Source organism: Limulus polyphemus, unplaced genomic scaffold, assembly GCF_000517525.1.
Source record: "Limulus polyphemus unplaced genomic scaffold, Limulus_polyphemus-2.1.2 Scaffold198, whole genome shotgun sequence".
NCBI classification, from domain to species: Eukaryota; Metazoa; Arthropoda; class Merostomata; order Xiphosura; family Limulidae; genus Limulus; species Limulus polyphemus.
In genome coordinates this window covers 575,723-596,875 of record NW_013665808.1, presented here as the reverse complement: position 1 = coordinate 596,875, position 21,153 = coordinate 575,723, and the positions used below count along the sequence as shown (strand labels likewise).

The following is a 21,153-nucleotide window of genomic DNA, read 5'->3' as shown; positions in this document are numbered from 1 at the left end:
AGCTAGTCATCACCACCCACCGCCAACTACTCTTTTACCAACGAATAGTGGGATTGACCGTCACATTATAAAGCCCCCACGGCTGAAAGTGCGAGCATGTTTGGTGGGATGCGGATTCGAACCCGCGACCCTCAGATTGTGAGTCGAGCGTCTTATCCACCTGGCCATGCCGGGCACTGGAAAGAAGTGCATACGTGGAAAGATACGAATGTAACTTATTATGTTAGTCACAACAACCTTTGCTTTCCAAAAAATAGGACTTTTTAAAAGTTGAATTGCTAAGAGATAAGTATGATATTTGTTGTCGAAATAACATAATGCGTCATAAGTGGATTGAAGCCTTACGTCATTAATTACAAAAGCAGCTATTTTAAGTTATGATAATATTTATAATAAAATCTCGCTGTGTCTAAATATAAAACTTACACATAGTAAAAAATCATATCTTCGATGCTCTAAATATATTATATTATGACTGCATTGAAACTTAACGTCATTAATTGTAAGCTATTTCAAGCTACGATAATCTTTATTATTAAAGCACAATATTTCTTAATATAAAACTTATCTTTAGTAGTAATGAGTATCTTATAGTAAAGAAAAAACATATATTTTGCTGGGAAAAACATTCTCGTCTTTTATATTGAAATATATTTCACGTTTTATACAAAAACAGTGAACTCGTTTCTTTATACGAGGACGTGGGCAGGCTCTGTGGCTGAGGTCTGGATTACCCAGCTGCGTTTCGAATCCAAGCAATACCACAAAAATGTCCCCCCCTCATTTTAAGCAGTGGGTGCGTAATAAGAGTATCATTCAATCCCTTTAGCGTGGATCACAAAATTAGGGACGGTGGCAGATAGCCTTAGTAGCTTTGCCATAAATACAAATACTCTTGAATAGCTTACCTTAACGTCAGAATATGCTAAGGCCAATATAGTGAAGAACGCATAATTTGGTGCAAAAAATATTAAGTCTTATAGTTACGAAAAGTATAGTGTAATAGTATATATATATATATATATACTGTTTGTTTGTTTTAGAGCAATGCCACATTGGGTTACCTGCTTTGTCCACTGGGGGGAGGCAATCGAACCACGATTTTTTGAAATTATAAAAGTATTTTTCAATAGAGAAATTGGTGTAATCGGTACTAGGACAGTAAGCCTATTATACTTCTACAAAGAAAAATTAAATATTATCACTAGAACAATACAGCTAGACAATCCTATGCGATTGTAAAAAATCTATACGTATTCTGAGCATGAATTTTACGTGACTTTAGGCTATTGGCTTGTTACCTACTTTCTGGTCACTATATAGTTTAAATTTAAGGATGGCTATATCTCAAGCCTAGAGTATCTGTAAACCTGACCATTTAGCCCACGTGTATATAAGGTGCCTTTCAAATTGAAAATTTTAATAATTTTCTCTATATTGGGGGAAGTTACAATGACTGGAGACTTAAGTTCCAAACCTGTCACATACGTTCACTTCTACAGTAACTATTCTATTTTGTAATGACATATCAAAGCTATGAAAGAATGAAGTTTAGACCTCATATTCATGTAAATTTGTAAATTCTCAAGTCGTAGCTTTGAAGTGAATAATATAAGGTATAACTGTTTTAATCTGTCTTTCCAATAGTGCCCGTTTTCTAGGTTTATGCATTTGTTTGATATAAGTTGAACCTTATGCTATAGTTTGGGTTGTTAAACGTGGAAATTCATACAGAATCGAAATTGTGGGAGTAGCAGAAACATTGTTCCCCGGTACATCAACGGTTAGGGCGCTCGACTCGCAATCCCCATCCCGCCAAACTTGCTCGTCTTTTCAGCCGTGGGGGCGTTATACTGTGTCGATCAATCCCACTATTCGTTGGTAAAAGAGTAGCCCAAGAGCTGGCGGTGGATGGTGATGACTAGCTGCCTTCCCTCTAGTCTTACACTGCTGTGCACGAAATTCAAACAAACAAACAAACAAGCATTAACGGTAATTTTTTTTATTAAAAAACGCTAAAATCCGGAGTTCGATTCCCGTGGTTGATAAAGCTCAGATTGTCCACTACCTAGTTTGCGTTAATACAAGAACAGAAAAGCAGAAATATTTTTGTAATGTGTATGGAGCGATGCTTCACTTTCCTTTTCTAATTCATAATTTATTTCCCTGCTGTGCACTTTGTATTTCCCGGGTTTTTATAGTGTTTATGTGCATCGTCTTCTATAATATGTTATTCAAGTCTCCTTTAAACAGAGATATTACGCTCTTGGGAGCATTTCACTGGTAAAGGCTTTGGTGTTTAATAATATATAGGAACTCCGGCCGCCTTGTAGTATATATCAAACCACGTGGGAGAGACGAAACGCCTCACCTTAGCCAAATCCCGAGAGTCACGTCAGTGTGTTATGGCTAGATTAGTGAATTTTTATTCCGCGGAAGTAAGCAACTTTGTGTTGATCAGGTTTTTGCGCAACATGTTTCTCATAAAGTATATATTTGAAGCACCAAGCGGGCATTGAAAGCATTACTCCCTAGACGGTAAGTGGTCGGAATATCAAAACTATGACGTGTGGAGTGATCTGATCTACTAGACTCGCCTTCAGGCTATCTGCGTTTACCAGGACAGGTTGCCCGCTTCGTTGCATGTGTATATTCATTAATTTTTTATCAAGCGCAGATAAGATTAATGCTCGTCATTCATTAGGATATCCAACGAAACGTTGCAGCTCTGTACACCGATCTTCGCTTCTTCCACCAACAATAATTCATAATTTAGGTTTGGCATCTTGCAGTTTTGACACTGGCCTTCTCTTGACAATAAATGTTGACAACTTCTGTGCCAATGCACAAAAAACAACATCAACAAACATGCCACGTTTTTGGCGGTATTTATTCAAAATGTCATTAAAAACACGAAAACTTATGCTAACAAAAACAAAACTCACTGCCTTCCGGTGGCTCAGCGGCAACTCTGAGGGCTTATAAATCTAGGAATCAGGTTTCGATATCTTCAGTGGACACAGAACTGATAGCCCATGGTGTAGTTTTGTGCTTAATAAGAAACAAAACAAATAAAACCTATCAAATTTATTGTGGTATCACACTTGCTCAATGAAGTTTAGCAATAAGTATTACTAATGTTGTTGTTTAGCATCTCATTCACAGTGTCTGTATAACGTATTTATTTGGCTTTTCACTAGACACTCACCAACTGGTTAATCAGTAAACCAGTCGATTGCTCCAGCGTGTTATATTTGTGACACTTTTCTTAATTAAAATGGCTTACATTTTCCATGCTAATAATTTTTGATAATCCCAAGGTTTTGAAATACAATATAAAAGCGAGATACGTACTTTCTGCTTTGATCTGAATACTGAAATGAAAATCCAAGAGTCAATTCCGTAAAGCAAAAGTTCTACAAAACGGTAGAGTGAGTTTCCGAATTCGGTGAATGATTAAGCTTATTAATCTTGGCATTTATTTGTAAATACGGTGTCATTCCGTATTCTTAACCGATAATACAATGTCCAATTCAACATTTGCGAAGAAGTGATGTGGTAGCGGGAAAGAACCCATACGAACTTCACAAACTGTCATGGTTTCTCATCTTCAGCACTGGCCCGGCATGACCAGGTGGTTAGGGCGCTCAACTCGCAATCTGAGAGTCGCGGGTTCGAATCTCCGTCCCACCAAACATGCTCGCCCTTTCATCCGTGGGGGCGTTATAATGTGACGATTAATCCCACTATTCCTTGGTAAAAGAGTAGCTCAAGAGCTAGCGGTGGATGGTGATGACTAGCTGCCTTCCCTCTAGTCTTTCACTGCTAAATTAGGGACGGCTAGCGCAGATAGCCCTCATGTAGCTTTGTGCGAAATTCAAAACAAACAAACAAACTTTTGTATGCTCATTTATCGAAAGACTAGTCATAGTTTGACTATGTGCGCGCTTAGTTTTTCTGTAAAAGTTTTTAAACATTTCTGTTGTACGACTAGAATTTTCTTCTCGCGTTTGTAAGCACATCTATTGTATCATAAAGTTCTCTCTGTTAACTTCTGTAAATACCTGTTCAGAAGAGCTAGACTCAAGTTCACTGCGTGCGTGTTTCACTATATTTGTTAACTTTTGTAAGCACTTTTATCGAAAGAACACAAGCTGACTGTATGCTAGCGCAAATAGCTCTCGTGTAGCTTTGCGCAAAATTGAAAACAAACACACATTTTAAGCAGGTAATAACTTAAACGGATAGCATAGGAAGTTCTGTAATGTTTGTGAACAGAAGTAGTTTTTGTGTCACCTTTTGTAACAGATTTACAGGTGGAAATAAAATATGTCTCAAACCATCACTATAACCAAGAAAACGAAGTGGTGATGATAATAATATCGTCACAGCTGCAAGCAGAATCAGGATTTTGACTGGCTCCTTTCTTAAACCAAGTTTTAACCTGGTTACGTTATTGAAAAACAAACCCTGTCTGCAAACGAATATTGTTTCCAATACAGATGAGTAAAAACTATACAGAGTGTAATAAAAAACTCATTAGAAGAGTAACAGCTATCAGGCAGGCGATAGCACTGCCAATGTTGGGATGGCTCGAATTGTTCATCGAAATGGTATTTTAAATTTCTCCTCAATAGGTCATCAGAACTTTACAATACTATACAGTGTTTCCTTTTATAACAATATCTATGTAATGACTGAGTCACAAATATCATAGCAAAAGTTTGAATTTCGTGTTATTCTTCTTTCTGCTTCTTTTTTATTACGTGATAACTCAAAAACCAAAACAAAATATCCCGTCAAAAATGACGAGGCAAGTACTATCACCACCACCCCATAGTATACCCTAACCTCAGATTTCATGCCTAACTGAAATAAATAAATTTTGCGAAATCAAGCTTGTCCAATAAAGAGGCAGAAAAGTGCAGTCGAGGCAGTCAAACATAGGTAAATTTCCATGTGAGCCAACCAAAATTAATTTCATTCATAAAATGAATTCGTGGCGTGTTTACAGGATAATTATTGATAAAATCAGTTAGATTAACAACTTCTAATAAAAAAGAAAAGCCAGTGCGTTTTGGTTACACTACGTTCTAAGAATAGCTTTTATGTCATGTTGCTTAGCAACAAAAGTATAACTTAATGTTGTTGTTAGTATATGTACTGAAAGTATAAAATGAAATGTATAGACAACAAAACTGGAAAAATATTTGTTGATTTCTTAATTTAGAGTCTGTTGATTAAAGAGGTGTGTTTTTTTATTAAAAACGTTGGTGGTATAACAGAAAATAGCTTAATTCAGAAACGATTTAAGTTTAAAATTGAATCGATATTTTTACTTTGATGATAAATTTTATGCACTTGACTCTAGGGTAGGTGATCCCACACTACGTTTTAACTTTAGGCTCATTATACCAACACTCACTACTCTTATAAGGTTTCACGACACTCCTGCCACTAAAATCGTATAGGTACATAGGCTATAATAAAATTTCCCCAAAAAAGTAATAGCTATATAGATTGCAATGAAAATCTCCTCAGAGGGGTAATAGCTATATAGGTTGCAAAGAAAATCTCCTCAGAGGGGTAATGGCATTATGGGTTGGAATAAAAATTTCCTCAGAGTGTCTTAAATTCTTAAAGTGTCTTAGATGGAAAATGATCCATTGCCCTTTATTCAGTTGTCTATTAGTCGTTTTGCCCTTTTATCAAGTAACCTGTTGTTTTATAGTTTATCGAGTAACCTAATGATCTTTACTTTTTGTTGAGCAGCCGTTGTGTTAAGTAACCTATTGTTGGTCTATACCCTTTTGCCGAGTAACCTATTGTTGGTCTTTACTCTTTTGCCGAGTAATATAGTGATTTTTACCCTTTTGCCGAGTAACCTATTGGTCTTTACTCAATTGCGAAGCAACTTATTAGTCCTTTACACGGTTCTCGGATAAACAATTGGTCTTTATCTTTTGTCATGTAATCTATTCGTGTTTAGTATATTTCGTGCAATCTATAAATTTTTTACATGGTTCTCGAGTAACCTTTTCATCTTTACCTTTCGTTGCATAACCTATTCGTCTTTACTCTTCTGTCGAGCAATCTGTTGGTCGGTTTCTTAGTCGTCGACCTAAGGTTTAGGCTTTACATTTATTCAGTTTCAAAGTCGCAAAATAACACAACTGGCTGTTACTATGGTTCTAGATTGATAAACTTTTACAAATTTGCTTATTAAATCATCTGTTATTTACTCAGAAGTGAAGTAATATGTGTTTTTACTTTACTTAGTTATGAAATGAATGATCTATCTGTCCTTTACATTGTCATTATTATTATTATTATTGTCGTTTACACAGTTGTACATACAGTTACCTTTTTATTTACTTAGACGTGAAATGTCCATTTTTGTTCCAATAAAAAGTTTGAACAGTTATGAAGTGAACCATTTCCTTTCGTATTCAGTTATAGTGATCCAATTTCCTTTACATTGCATATTCTCAATATATAAACAGGAAGCCGTATACTTTTTATTTATTTTTTCTTCCCCAGCGATACACTAACTACATCAGAGCTTTCAAATCAATGGATTAGTGTGTTTTTAGATGACAATAATAAATTAAGTAATTCTGTATTTACTATCCAACGTTATCAGGGCAGTGGAAAGGAAAATATTTTTTGCTCGACTTGTTCGTAATTCTTTAATTATAAACTTTCAAGTTTCTCGCATTTCATCTTCAACGTTGCGTACATAATATATAAAATACATTCTCGGTGAGTTCAAGAGTAATATTAACTTTTCTGCTCGAATTAAATACATATTAAGAGACCTTGTCGCCTATCTAGATGCAAGAATGTGTGTGTTTTTCACAGTCCTTCGTTTTCTCTTGAGTATCATTGAGGAATAATTTGGAAACATTTTCTTTGCAATGACTACTTACTAATTGTCATACTTGCAGAACACTGATATGTGAGTGAGTCTTTCTCTGTTGTTCTAGCAATATGTTAAACTGTGCGCTTGATCGCCATTGTTCTGGAATTGAATCCAACAATATTTTAATTTAAAGGAAGACATGATTTGAATAATATGTTTCGGATCCTTTAGTGAAACAAGTCTACCATTTAATGAAATACTTAATCGATGTTAGACGTTAGCCAACAAGAAATATTAATTCTGCTCTCAATCAACGCTCGTATATTATAATATAAGTTTAGTGATTCTGTGTTGGGTCTTCACTCAAAGCTGCTACATGCGTACAAGTGAAACCGCTCCTTCATCTGCATGTAATTGGCACCTAGTTCGTCGGGAAACTGATTAGTAGCGGTTGGCAAGGTGATGCGGAAGTGGCTGTTTGTTCAGCTCGTTTTCAGCTAGAAATAAATTCAGAGCTAATAAAATGCTTCTGTGTGCGATTATGAAAGGAGGACGAAGGTAACGCTCAAATAATTAAAATGAAATAATTGTTCTCCACGCGTGTATACCTCACGTTATTTAACAGCGAATGACATAATCCACTATAAGGCAAAATGAACGTTACATGTAAAGTAAACGGCAGCTGTCTGCTGCTGAAACGTGATGAATTAATCTCGCCTTCTTCACGGAAACTGCGTGATGATATAATTTGTAACAGTGTAGGTTAGAGCAAGCTCTTACATATACAGCTCTTATGGACGTTATTTAAGTTAAACAAGTAGAAGTTTAATATGAGACATTCTTTGTGTAGTGTGCACAATGTATAATTAGGTCTAATTGAAAGCTTGTGTACATAAGTTCTTTTAGCCTTCTACGATCAAAAGCTTTGTCAAATAAAGCTGTGTTTCTTAATTGGATATATGTTCTATGTAACTTAATTCTTTCGAAGATAAAATTACCAGACTGTATAACTAATTTATTGTTTCTTAGGCATTATTAGTTTAAGGTTTTATTCTGTTGTCTTTGAACTGCGTTTAGGAACTTGATATTTCTTAGCATGAGAACTGAGAAAATGTGGTATTTAGTGTGGAAATAAGACGAAATATTTGTAAGGTGTTGGATGCACATGTGTAACGACAGCGTGTTTTCGAAAAACGGGCGAGACATCCGAAAGGATCTCACTCGTGACAGCTACCTTATACCAAATGACTATCACTGCTTTTGCTTTGCGTTTGCAAAAAACAAAGTGATGACGAGAGACAGGTTTGGCTTTAGAGCGAACAGAGAGTTTCCTCTGAACTAAGTTTGTATCTTTGCTTCGCCGGAGTAAAAAGGAGGAAAAGGGGAATAGGTCAGTGGTTCTCAAATGTTTTTGTTCGCGGACCACTTTTTTCTTTTCATCTCAGAAAACCACAGTGGGAGTTCTACACTATGCTACCGCTTCCTTTACGTGAGTATGCAATCTTAAAACTGACCACCTAAAGGCAGCCCGAACCACAGATTGAGAACCTCTAGAATGGGTAATGCGACTGTATTTCCTTTTTGTTGTTGTTGTTGTTTGTCAGTAGAGTGTAAATTCGAAATGAGAATTTTTCATAGTCCCAAGAACCTTGGACCATTAACATTCTTCCAACATCAACATTCATTCAAGAAAGAATCTGTGAAATCATTTCAGTTGACATCTTCAGGGTTGTCGTCATCTGTGGTACGTGTCACTATTTGAAATGAAGGGATATGCTCTGTACATCGTACATAAAGATTCTTCTTTTCGACAAAATCTCCAGTGTTACAGAAAATGAAAAGAAAATGTCCTCCCCTGTTATTTTCAAGTACGTCAACTATTAACACAGTGTACACAGTGTATGAATTACTGATTGATGGTTGTAAGGAATAGTGTGGCACGTGGTCTTGCATCTTCAGCATGCTGTTCTGCTTGACATTCGTCTTTGCCCGGTGCCCTTGTTGAACCAATTTTCCAGCCGCCCGACCACGGATAATCTAGTTCGCTTGCTCGCCAGAAACGGAAATTAAATTCCCGGGCCAGACACTTAAGAAATAGTTGCTGTTTGATCTACAGACACTATTTTCATTGATCGTGTGGTATGGCTGATATCGAAGGACATCTATCGCTTAAAGAATTGTAGCGTCACTTTTTGTTATTGTCGTTGATTCAAGTTTTCATAATTTTATACAGAACATTGACTTAAAAACTTTTTTTTAGCAAAGAGATGTGTGGATTACTGATGGAGTGTGTGTGTGTGTAGTGGGGGGGGAATCAAACAAGATCGGTCGTGACGACAGTTTTATTTAGTTTCCTTTATTTAATAGTGACGATGAGTTGTTTTTGATGACGATTGAAACCTTTATTTTCCTGAGAGACCGTGACTTGACATGCGAGTTTCGTGTTGTGGCTTCCCATCTGTGGTCAATTTGTGTCGAATTTGACGCGGATACTTTGTTTCAAGACAATTGGATAATTCTTGACTTGCGGCTAAGCATAATCGTGCTTGGCAGTTGGGTACGTAGGCTTGCCTGGACTTATAAATGGGATTTTTTTTTTCTCATGAGAGAGTTTTCTTGAGATATCGTTTTGTTAAAGTTTTAGGGAATTCTACGTAAACGCTGAATGCTTTTTTAAACCTCTGGTAACGTTATTTTTTTTAAAGTAAGAGTTAATTTATAGTTGTTTAAAAACGTTCTAAAATTCAACAGTTTTGTCTAACGTTTTTTTTTTTGTTGTTGTCTTTTGCTGTCTTTCCGGCCATTACAACTGAATGAAATGGTGTTATTTGTAATTGAGTCATTGGCATTAGCAAAGATTCTTAGATCGGTCGTATATGAAATGGTGTTATTTGTAATTGAGTCATAGGCATTAGCAAAGATTCGGTGATCGGTCGTATATGAAATGGTGTTATTTGTAATTGAGTCATAGGCATTAGCAAAGATTCGGTGATCGGTCGTATATGAAATGGTGTTATTTGTAATTGAGTCATAGGCATTAGCAAAGATTCGGTGATCGGTCGTATCACATAGTAATAAACTCTCTAAGACATTCTCAATCTGAAGACATTCACAGGCAAAAAGTTGTTTTGTGTGTGTTTGTACCAATAACTAACAGTAACGTAGAAATTCTGTTCGTGAGCCTTTTATCACATAAACTGAAGACTTTAATCATTAAGTTTTTTAGCTATTTTTCTTTATTGAATAGTGTTATAAATTGTAAACAGTGTTTTAAAAACAAATAGCAAATAATAAAATAAGATTACGTTAAATTTGTATATGTATTTCGACTAGCTGATTTCGACTGTCAAAAGCATTTATTTCTTCAAGATAATCCGACACTTAATTTACCTTTATATGTGTTTGTGTGTATTAGTAACTGTTGATCACTAATACGCAGTTTGAGGGGTTTTCTTTATCCTGAATAAAATACGGTGTATTAAAAATAACTGATACATTTAAGTTGACATGAGTTATACATAATAGTCACATTACAGATCAATGACTTCTACTGTAACTGGGTCTCATGGATATTTTTGGTATTATATATTCTGCTGAGTTTATAATGTTAATTCTAAAGTCAAACGCTAGCTTTTGGATTACGTAAAAGATCAAACTGAATGCGAGTTCTGTATATTTATGAACGCAGAAAGTCATTATATGGGCTTTTAAATGAAATTTTAGAATATTGGAATTGTTTAAGCTGTGGCTGCTACCACACATAAATGGATGCTGCTGTTGAAGAATCATCTAGTGCCATACATGAATGGGCGTTGTCACTGAAGAATCATCGTGTGCCATACATGAATGGGCGTTGTCGCTGAACAATTACCGTGTGCCATGCACAAATGGGCGTTACCACTGAAGAACCATCGTGTGCCATGCATAAATGAGCATTGTCGCTGAAGAACCATCGTGTGACAAGTACAAATGGGCGTTGTCACTAAAAAAAGACCATCTTGTAAAGTTCTCTCATTGTTAATAAGATTGTTAGAGCTGTTTGATATATTTTTAAGTTAATTTTGAATTTTTGATCATTATTATTTGGTACCACAGAGCAATATTAGAGTATGTATCTCTTGTGAAATCGTGCAGAACTTTTAAGCCTTGACGTTTAGCTTTGTAACATTTAAAACGGTTGTTAACTTTTTTCGTGACTAAGTGTTGCATTTTGCGTAATTGTCTTGTTGTTGTCATTACGTAAACTTGTCAATCTTTTTTACATCTTTTCTTGAATGCTTTTAGTATAATAACTCTATGTTTTATTTATTGCTCCATCTAATATTTTCTTGGAGTCCAGACAACAACAACAAAGAATATAAACGTGTTATATATATGTGTGTGTAAATTTCCAAACACTTGTTAATTTGTTTATTCATAAATACAAAACTACACAATGGGCTATCTGTGCTGTGCCCACTACGGGTATCGAAACCCAATCTTAGCGTTATAAGCCTTCTAAATACACTGTAATAATAATAATACTTTATTTTAATTTTCACAATTCTTTCCTTTCAAAATGATTTTAACACATTATATCATGTATATATAATTCTTACATAACAATTAATATGCTTTTTTTCCTCCACTGACTCACTCTAACCTTTAGGGCTTACAATGCTAGAGATCAGGATGCAATACCTGTGGTGGACATAGCGCAGATACTCAACTGTGTGGCTTTCGTCTAAAAACAAAAAAGTTAGAATTTTTAGTAATGATGTACAATTTCTTTCCAAAGATGATAATAAAGTATCCCAATATACATCAGTTTATTTTGATTTTTCGAGGATATTCTCCCTTTATTTTAACTGATAATGTTTTTTTTTTCCTCCTCTACTTAGTATGTTCGGTAGCACCGGCGCCTGCAGTGCCTGTGGTCAGGTGATTCCTGCCAACGAGTTTGTCATGAGAACCCACGGGAACGTGTACCATCTTAAGTGTTTTGCTTGCGTCAAATGTCGCAACCAGTTGGTCCCAGGTGATCGTTACAACCTGGTCAACGGAAGCGTCTTCTGTGAACAGGACTGCTTGAAAATCCTTAAAGGTACAGTGTCAACAGGAGGTGTACGGAAAGGAAAGGTTCGAGCCAACTCAGCCATCAAAGCTGTGTGAACGTATGGTTTTGTTATCCCAGTGACACATGGTTACGATGGTTATAGATTATTTTACCGGAGACTTAGCCAGTCCTAACAACTTTCACTCGGCGTATATAAACGTATTGTTATCTACTAGAAATAGCTTTTCGTAGTTGTGAAACATTACGTTTTCTTTATCACCAGAAGGCGATCATCGACACGTTTTTTTTTTCGTCATCCATACACTCATAACAAACAACTTGGCTAATTTATTAAAATCACGTCACTAATTAGTCTGTTCTGTCATGCCACACAACGTCGTATGGAAACCATTTATGCTTATTTCTGTGAAATTAATCCGAGGAGACTATTTTTGAAAGAGTGTTGATATCATTCGTAACTGGGATAAAGATCAGAGTGGCAGTAGCTTGTTTAAGACTGAAATGGAAATCAAAATATCTAATGGTTTCTAGTAATAGTGTTCTGTAAATACGCCTAAGTTCTTAATTACGGTAATGACAAAAATATGCGTATACGCATAGTTCAGATCGCTAAATATTTTATATATATATATATATATATATATACTGCGTATAACAGATGTTACGTATTATCATTATTGTTCATATGGAAAGTGTTGATTAACACCACTCATAAAACTTGTTATTCTCAGTTCAAGTATACGACTGTATTAAGTATGCGTGAACAAATGAAGAAAATAATTAAGGTATGTATGCTTCAAGGAAATTTAAGGAAGAAAAATATCATAATGAAATATTGTTTGAATTATTATTATGATTACTAAGTTACCAATAACTAACTGTCAGAGTTACCGGTTTGAGAAAATTGGTATTTTCTTAGTCCAACTACAGGTAACTGCTCGATTTGAACTTGACCGAAAAATAATTTACCAGCCCTCTAAAGCTATTTGAGATGAAGCATCAAAGGCGGCATATTTTCAATAAAATATTAAATTAGTTAACTACACTACTGTATTTCTTGCACCACTTCTGTATATAAAACTATTATGAAATCGGATTCGTTTCATTGCTATTTAATCGCACGTTAAATAATCTGTGTAATGTTATTGTTTGTAAAAGTAACTAAAGTAGTTGCTGCTAGCTTCAGTGGTGTTAACTGTCACATTGTATATTCGGGTTTTCGAACTGTTGTGTCGTCAGAATTGCTCACATATATGTATTTGTTGGACGGTTTCTTAAAAGTGTGGTGGCAGTATTGAATTTCTGTTAATTTTTTCAGTGTGACATTTAAAAGTATTTGTTTTTCTTTATGTATGTAACCTGTATCAAGTGATCTGTAGGCTTCAAGATAAAAAAATATTATGGTTAATAAACACTCAGTTTTTAGAACTTTGATTCATTAATTATCTAATATTTGTAATATTAACGGAATGCTTCACATGTTAGGATGAACTTTTAATAAACTAAGGAAACGGAAATAAATTGAAAAATTGTCGTAAATAACACATTGTTAAACGCTATTTTCCCTAGCAACGAGGAAAATTCTAATTCAATCAGAAAGTATGGTAATATAAATGGTGGCATCCGGGACTCGTGAAATAAAAACTGTACTGGTTTGTTGTGAATTTTGCGCAAAGCTGCACGAGGGCTATCTGCGCTAGTCGTCTCTAATTTAGCAGTGTAAGACTAGAGGGAAGGCAGCTAGTCATCACCACCCACCAGTAACTCTTAGGCTACTATTTTACCAACGAATAGTGGTACTGACCATCACATTATAACGCCCCCACGGCTGAAAGGGCGAGCATGTTTGGTGGGATGGGGATTCGAACCGGCAACTCTTAGATTGCGAGTCAAACGCACCTAACCACCTGACTATGCCGGGCCAAAACTGTATTTTAAAATTAATCTTGATTAAGCATCATTTAGTAGTGCTCCGCTCTTTCTCGTAAATTCGTTAGTCAATAACAGCTTTGGCAATAATTGCCAAAAAGGAAATGATAATAACCGTATGAGATATTCACTTATATTAAGATTTAGTCAACTTTTTTTATAGATTAGTCTTTGGTTTTTATAGTCCCATTAAAAAGTTTATGAACAATTTAAATATTCGTTTCAACACCAATTGTTGAATTTTCATGATAGTGAAGTATATTATGCAGTTGAGGTAAATTGAATAAAGTTGTAATTTAATAAATAAATCAAACCTTTTAACCTTCAAATTATCAACTTGTTTTGACACAGTTCACTACTGCATTAAATTCGCTAATTTTGTTTTTGTCTATTATCACACTCATTTTAAAGCACCGAGAAAAATTTGTAGCTGTGTAGTAACAGTACTTTGAGACCCCTAGCAGTAATAAGTGGAATTAATTGCAACAGTGATGATATTTTCGTTTATATTTTTGTTTTATGTGACTCATATACTATCGGGACTTCGTGACAAAACTCCATGGACCCACAAACAATTTGATGCATAAATAGTTTAGAAAAATGTGTTTTAAAGCTGATGGGGGTATGTTCCCCCACTGGTCTTGTAGGGTTAAACGCATTATACTTGTGCTCTCGCTACATTTGCTAGGTATTTCAAAATGCTGTTTCACAATAACCAACATTAATATATATATATCGATTTAAACAGTGCTCGAAATGAGAGGGAACGCCGTTTCCATTGTTAAAATAAATATAAATTTATTCTCTTGTTGATAAAACCGTGAGACTTCGCTGACTAACTTACAGTCGTACTAATTCTCTCTGTACTAAGTATTATCTCCATGATCTATTGGTAAAGTTGATTTTAGTTTACTATTTATGATTATTTTGTAAAGTACGAAGCTTCTTAAATCTTAAATTTGATGTGATGAGTGATTCATCGATGACTTCATTATATCTATTGAGTTTACTTATAAAATAGCTACAGTTCGAGCACTGGATTTAGACTACAGATATATACAAATAACATACATACATAAACTCATTTTTAATTTCTTTTCTTGCTTGAATACCCGTCGAAATGTTTTATAAATTTATGTCCTTAAAAAGGCCATTTAAAAGCTAAAATGATTAATTTTGGTACTTTGTTCAGTACTAAACACGGATAGATTTTGGTACTTTCTTCAGTACTAAACACAAACAGTCTTTCAGATTCTAGAGAAGGTCAAGTATTCAAACATATGTCCGTTTATGATGATTGTTTTAGCAAGATTATTTCGAGATATTACAAAAAACAACTTACAATGTAGTTCTATAGTTTACAGCAGATAATACCATGAAATTTGTTATTTATATTTGCAGACGGTAACATTCGGAAACATTGACCAACTATTACATTGCTATCAAGAATTTCGTTTGTTTAATGCCGACAGATTCAAGTATGAGCATACCTTTTGTTCTTTAGTCATAATAATGTAGCTGGCAACTTGTTTCATAAACTAAATTTCCCTGTGGGGCGAGTATGGCCATGTATGTATCTAAGGCGCAGTATTACGTGTCCTGTTGCCGCAAAAAAAAAAATACATACTTTGGGGCTATGACAAATGATAAGAGTGATGATGAAATCTTACTATTCGGTTTGACAAGACTAGCTCAAGAGTTAGCTGTAGGTGGTTTCGACTAGGTGCCTTCCTTCTAATCTACCGCAGATATCCCTCATGTAGCTGAAACAAACAAATTCCTCTGTATTTATAAAATCCAATAATCCAAACACAGTGGCATGGATTGTACTCTTGAAAAGCTTAAGAGGATTTAAGTAGCATTAGATTTCCATTGAAATCTTGAACAACTGTTTATAGTATTCAGTATTAAATCGTAGTAGATTATTTTGGTAGTTGTGTGTGAACCAACAGTTGAGAATTTAGTTTACCATGAGTGAAATTAACCCTTTAAACAACCATTCGAAAGTAATTTAATACAACAAACTAAATATCTTGTTTTTTTGTGTCTGTTTTGTTGTGAAGCACAAAGCTACATAATGGTCTATCTGTGCTCTGCCCACCGCCGGATCGAAACCCCATTTTTAGCGTTATAAGCCCTGATATTTACCGCGAAGTAAAATATAGAACTTGAAAAACATTTATACAATTTTCCAACTCAATGTAGATATTCCTAATAAAGAAGATAACTGAAGGATAAATCTGTTAAAACGCGTTCATATTCTGTACACGCAACTCGGAGATTGTCATAACACACGGGTTTTTTTAATGTCTCCAGAAATAAAACTTTTAATATATCTAAAACTCGCCCACAGGAGTGCCTCAATTTTTGCTTAATATTAACGAAAAGAATCTTTAAGCACACCAGAGTAACAAAAACTCACTTGGGATCTAATTACGTTATTCCTAATTCTTTCATTTATGAATTCTAAATGGGATCTGTCTTTTGTCTGTTACGACAAAAAAAAAACATAAATGGTTGTATTACCGTCTCAGCTGTTTTTGATACGCTTTAATATGAATTTTCAGAATCTTTGTTTTTTTCTCTCTCTCTCTATGTGGCTCCATAAGTACTGTGCCACAATTTAAAAAATGGAACCATCTACTATTATTATTATCCATGCTCGGATCTTCCAAGAAATATCCCTTGACATAAGTTGTAACATGTATAAGTTACCCCAACAAAGGTAAAAAAATTTTGGAAACTGCTCACAACAAAATGCATACAAACAAACACGCTGAGCATAACAAGTAACAAAGATTAGTACAGATGTTTGTTGACTATAAGAAGTAATCAAAAATTAGCAGAGTGGTACGCTGAGTATACCAAGTAATCAAATATTAGAACAGATGTTTGTTGACTACAAGAAGTAATCAAAAATTAGCAGAGTTGTACGCTGAGTATACCAAGTAATCAAATATTAGAACAGATGTTTGTTGACTATAAGAAGTAATCAAATATTAGCAGAGTTGTACGCTGAGTATAACAAGTAATCAAAGATCATAAACATTTCCATCTTCGAAACTGACGTTAAACGTTAAGAATGCTACGCATCGCTTTTTTTACATCGTTACTACGTTAGGAGACGTATCATACATGCATATTTAAGGAGAACATACACAAATTAAACTTGATATGGATTATTATATTAATCTAATAGCAAATGTTGCTATGAAATATGTACGTGGCTTTGTGGCTAGCGTTGTCGGACTGCGAATCTGTGGATCTATGATTCGTGTCCCGTTGCGGCAAAATCCCGGTCTAATCTATCAGAATTAGGGACAGCAATGCGCAGATAGCCCTTGAAACAAACGTTTTCCGAAAGCTAACAAGCATGTTAGTTTGATGTAATTACTTATTAAAGAATCGTTTATTATCTACAGAAAGAAGACTGGACTATTACTTCGTATTTAAGATATTTATGGTTTAACTATTGAAAGCATACGGGCATCTCATAGAAAGTATTCAGTAAAGCTTGATTTCAATACTTTATTATTTTAGTTGTGTGCAGTGTCTATAAAAGTTTTGTAAAAGCATCATAAAATTTCTAGTTTTATATTAGTGGGTATTTGGTATTTTCATCATAGTGTGACACAAGGTTTTAATGTTAGATCAGAGACTCCAAGGTTAAGATAGTAGCCATCTCACTAATTTACAGCTAATGATCGGAGAAAAGTACCAGCCGTCTGTGCGACTGTCACAATTATAACGTTTCCACAGGTGAAAGTGGGAAGCGCGCTTAGGGATATATCGCGACTTGAACCTAGGACCTTCCAACCCAGAAGTCGTCACACTTGTTAATAGCACACTCCAATTTAGAAATAGTTCCGTCTGCACTAATATTGCTTATGAACCCCATGGCGCACTGCGATGTGAAGTTTATACAGTTCATTGGCGCTACAGAGAGAGATGGGGATGAAGAGAAATTTCCGAATTTCTGAACATTTCTGGTTTTTTAAAGAATCCTAAATACCTACTAAGGAAATCAAATCCATCCATAGTGGAACCACTTGTCTTTGATCGTCCGAGGAGAAACCCAGAATACTTACCAAGGAACAACAACAGCCAGTATTTTGTAGTGAGAAGAAAAAGATGAGCCTTCCAAGAGGAATGATTGTTTACAGAAGCATCATGTTTCCAATACATTTCAAACCGGCTGTAGCTAATGCGCTGAAGAAATTGAAGAGCACGAAATGTGGAATATCTGCTCGGCTGCTAGAAAATAATCACTCTTCATTTCACGAGAATTTTATAACGTATTATAGAAGGTAATTAAACATATGTCATTAAACCCATTGCCAGGGACTTTAATAAGAGCTCGGGACTGTAGACTAGCAAATTCACTGCGTGCAGGAATTTCTACGTCACTTAATTTTATGGAAGGGCTTCAGCCTATAAGCCAATATTAACAGCCTTGAATGCAAAGTATTGGCTCTTGTGGTGCTTAGAGTGTCAAACTTGGAATAAGGAACAATCAGACTCATCATATAGAGTTATTAATAATGCTTTCTCTTGATTGTCTTGGGTGTGACTATGACCTCCCAGTGATAAGAAGTTTCGGGTTGTTTATGGCTTATGTTTTAGCTCATTTCAAGTAGATCCGCCGTTAAACGCTCAAACATTCTACGTTTTATTCTGACACTCTGGATAACGCGGCATTGACTGTCTTAACGGAATCCCATAGCAAAGTACCATAGCCCTTTTAACACGTTAATGTACCATGTCATACCACTTGTCAGTGGTAGTGATTTGAGACAAATAATGTTCAAAATCCACGTTGGCCAGCCCTGATTCTCGGCGTTAATGCAATTGAATTGCTTCGTAATGTACACTAACCTCCCCTGAAAGACTAAAAAAAAAAAAACAAGATTTCGAACTCTCACTCCACTTAGGGCTGCTTTTCAAAGGAACTGGTCATCACTACCTGAGGTTTTTACCTTTTTACCTACAGTTAATGGTGGGCCATAATTGTATCTAACGCCAGGGGTACCATCTCGTATCAAAATGGTTTGGACTCCAGCAGTGAAGCTCGATATTCCCTTCTTATTATGTGATGTTCTAAAACATTTTGTAATTATGGTGTAGTTTATATTTCACTATTGACAATGACAAGACAGGATATGTCAAATCTTCATTGATTTCAATAACTCAAACTAAAACCGTAATTGTTTGAAATTACAATTCGCACTTCTCATTGTATACATGTTTTGCCGTAGTTCCAATAAAAGTTTACTTACTATTTTTGTCAATAAACTCAATATATTACATTTATCCTGATGTGTTTGTGTGTAGTTTGTTATCTTGTGATCACATTTTGTGTTATATTCTTTTTCAGTGCAATTGCTTGGTTGTCAGATAATGAGTTGAAATTGAATTTTTTGCCATGATTGTGAATTGAGATAATACAAGTTGAATGTTGGTCCATAAAATACTATTTTCGTAAGTGTACATCGGGTATATTTTTTCTCGTAAATAAAAAGAAAATCCCATTATACATTCAAAGAAATGAGTAGATAGCCATTAACTTGATAGCGCGACCTGAACTTAGAAACTATATACATCAACGTAATAAAATATTACTACTTTTCAACGTATATATAGTGCATATAACTATACAAATCATATTACTTTAAGAGAGGTTATGCTTGGTAAATAAAACCGACTGTCAAATGACAGTAAAATCCATGAATAAAACAGCGAGTCCTAGTGTTGTTGTTGTTTTTGTACATTCTACCTACTAAGTTGTGCTAGTAAATATCATATAAAAACTTTCACTAAAGACATTAAATATTATGTTATAAGCGAAGCGTGCGTTGATGTTCTCCTACTATCTTTTTTTCCGTTTCTCTTGGAACACACTGTTACTGAGAATCAGTTTTGTAATTGTTGATATGGGCAGAATGGTTGCAAAAAAAAACTTAACGTTAACATTTGAATAAATGACACAGGGAATGAGATTAGTATTGAAACGTTCTGCCACTCCCCACCTCCACCTCACGTCAGTCTAACGAAGCTATATAGGATAAGCTTGTTTGGCATTTGAGATTAAACCACGTGAAGACGGAGAATCTTGTCAGGGTAATTAGATTCTCGGCTATTTGGTGGTGATTTGCCAGGATTAATCAAGTCAGCGTTTGTTTGTGGACTTACAAGCAAAGTTAAGCTAATTGGTTCCGCTTTAGTTGTTCTAGAGACTTCTTCAAATGGTTAGTTAGTTTAATTTGTCCAGAAAAATAGATTCCTGTTTTAGTGGATATCACGAATTGTATTAATTGATTTGGAAATATTAAATACGTCATTGTAATTTATTGATGTCATGTAGCAATAGTTATCGCTGTGACGATAAATTTCTCATTAAACCCCTTGTTTCATGTAGTCCAATTGATATTTGTCCACATTCTTATTGTCTTAATTCTTTTAAGTAAATAAATTTCATAATTTGAAAAAAAACAAACAAAGTTTCTATAAATGATAAACAAGTCTGAAGAAAATGCTTAGATTGTATAATGCCTTAGTTGGCTGAAAAATTACAGCAGTTATATGTGGTGCATGAGACGATTGTATATACTACTTGACTTAATAAACATCTCTATATGTTTCCGCTTCTTGTTTTGCTTTTTAAATGTTTAACAAATTTGTAATTTATGTTCAACTAGCAAATAACTGAAAGTAGGTCAATATCCTTTTGCTCCTAACGTTATTTTACGTTATGAATTTTCATGATAGATGGCGCACAACACAATTACAAAATGGCAATTGCATATGATAACAGTTTTGTACTAATTAGACTGAGCATAGACTAGTGGTTAACGAGCCGAACAGTGTATTTGATAGTCCAAGGTTCGAGCCACGATATGCTGATGGACATGCTCTGTACTTTTACCAATGGGAGCATTATAACTGTGACAGTCAATCGCACAGTTTTGTTAAAGGTAATTGTGCAGACGGTGAGTGCTGCTAACTGATTTCCTCCCCTTGACCAGCAGTTCTAAGTTAGAGGTGGCTTATATCTGAACATTAGGAGCCCCTGAGATGGTTGTTTAGCCTATTTATCTCAAAATGTCGATCAGTTTGAAAATATTTATCCATAACCATTCTTTGCTTGCATTCTAAGTTAACAACATTAATTACTCCATAATAAACGTAAGACAGTAAAAGTTTATCAGAATTAAAAGTTTTTGAACACTTATCAAGAAATCACTGAAAATATTTGACTACGTAACCATTTGATATCCAAATAATTCAATACAATTAACCATTAAAAAAT

The 21,153-nt window shown here is 34.9% G+C and overlaps 1 protein-coding gene across 2 annotated transcripts in view; it reads left to right on the top strand.

Annotated features, from left to right (window-relative positions):
• LOC111085002 (LIM domain transcription factor LMO4.2-like) overlaps positions 1-13,346 on the top strand; it is a 110,368-nt gene extending 97,022 nt beyond the window's left edge. For both annotated transcript variants that reach the window (XM_022381885.1, XM_022381886.1), the window contains exon 3: positions 11,743-13,346. In XM_022381885.1, coding sequence (XP_022237593.1) covers positions 11,743-12,013 — 271 coding nt within the window. In that variant the 3' untranslated portion in view covers positions 12,014-13,346. The remainder of the gene's footprint in view (positions 1-11,742) is intronic.
• Positions 13,347-21,153: the final 7,807 nt, after the last annotated feature.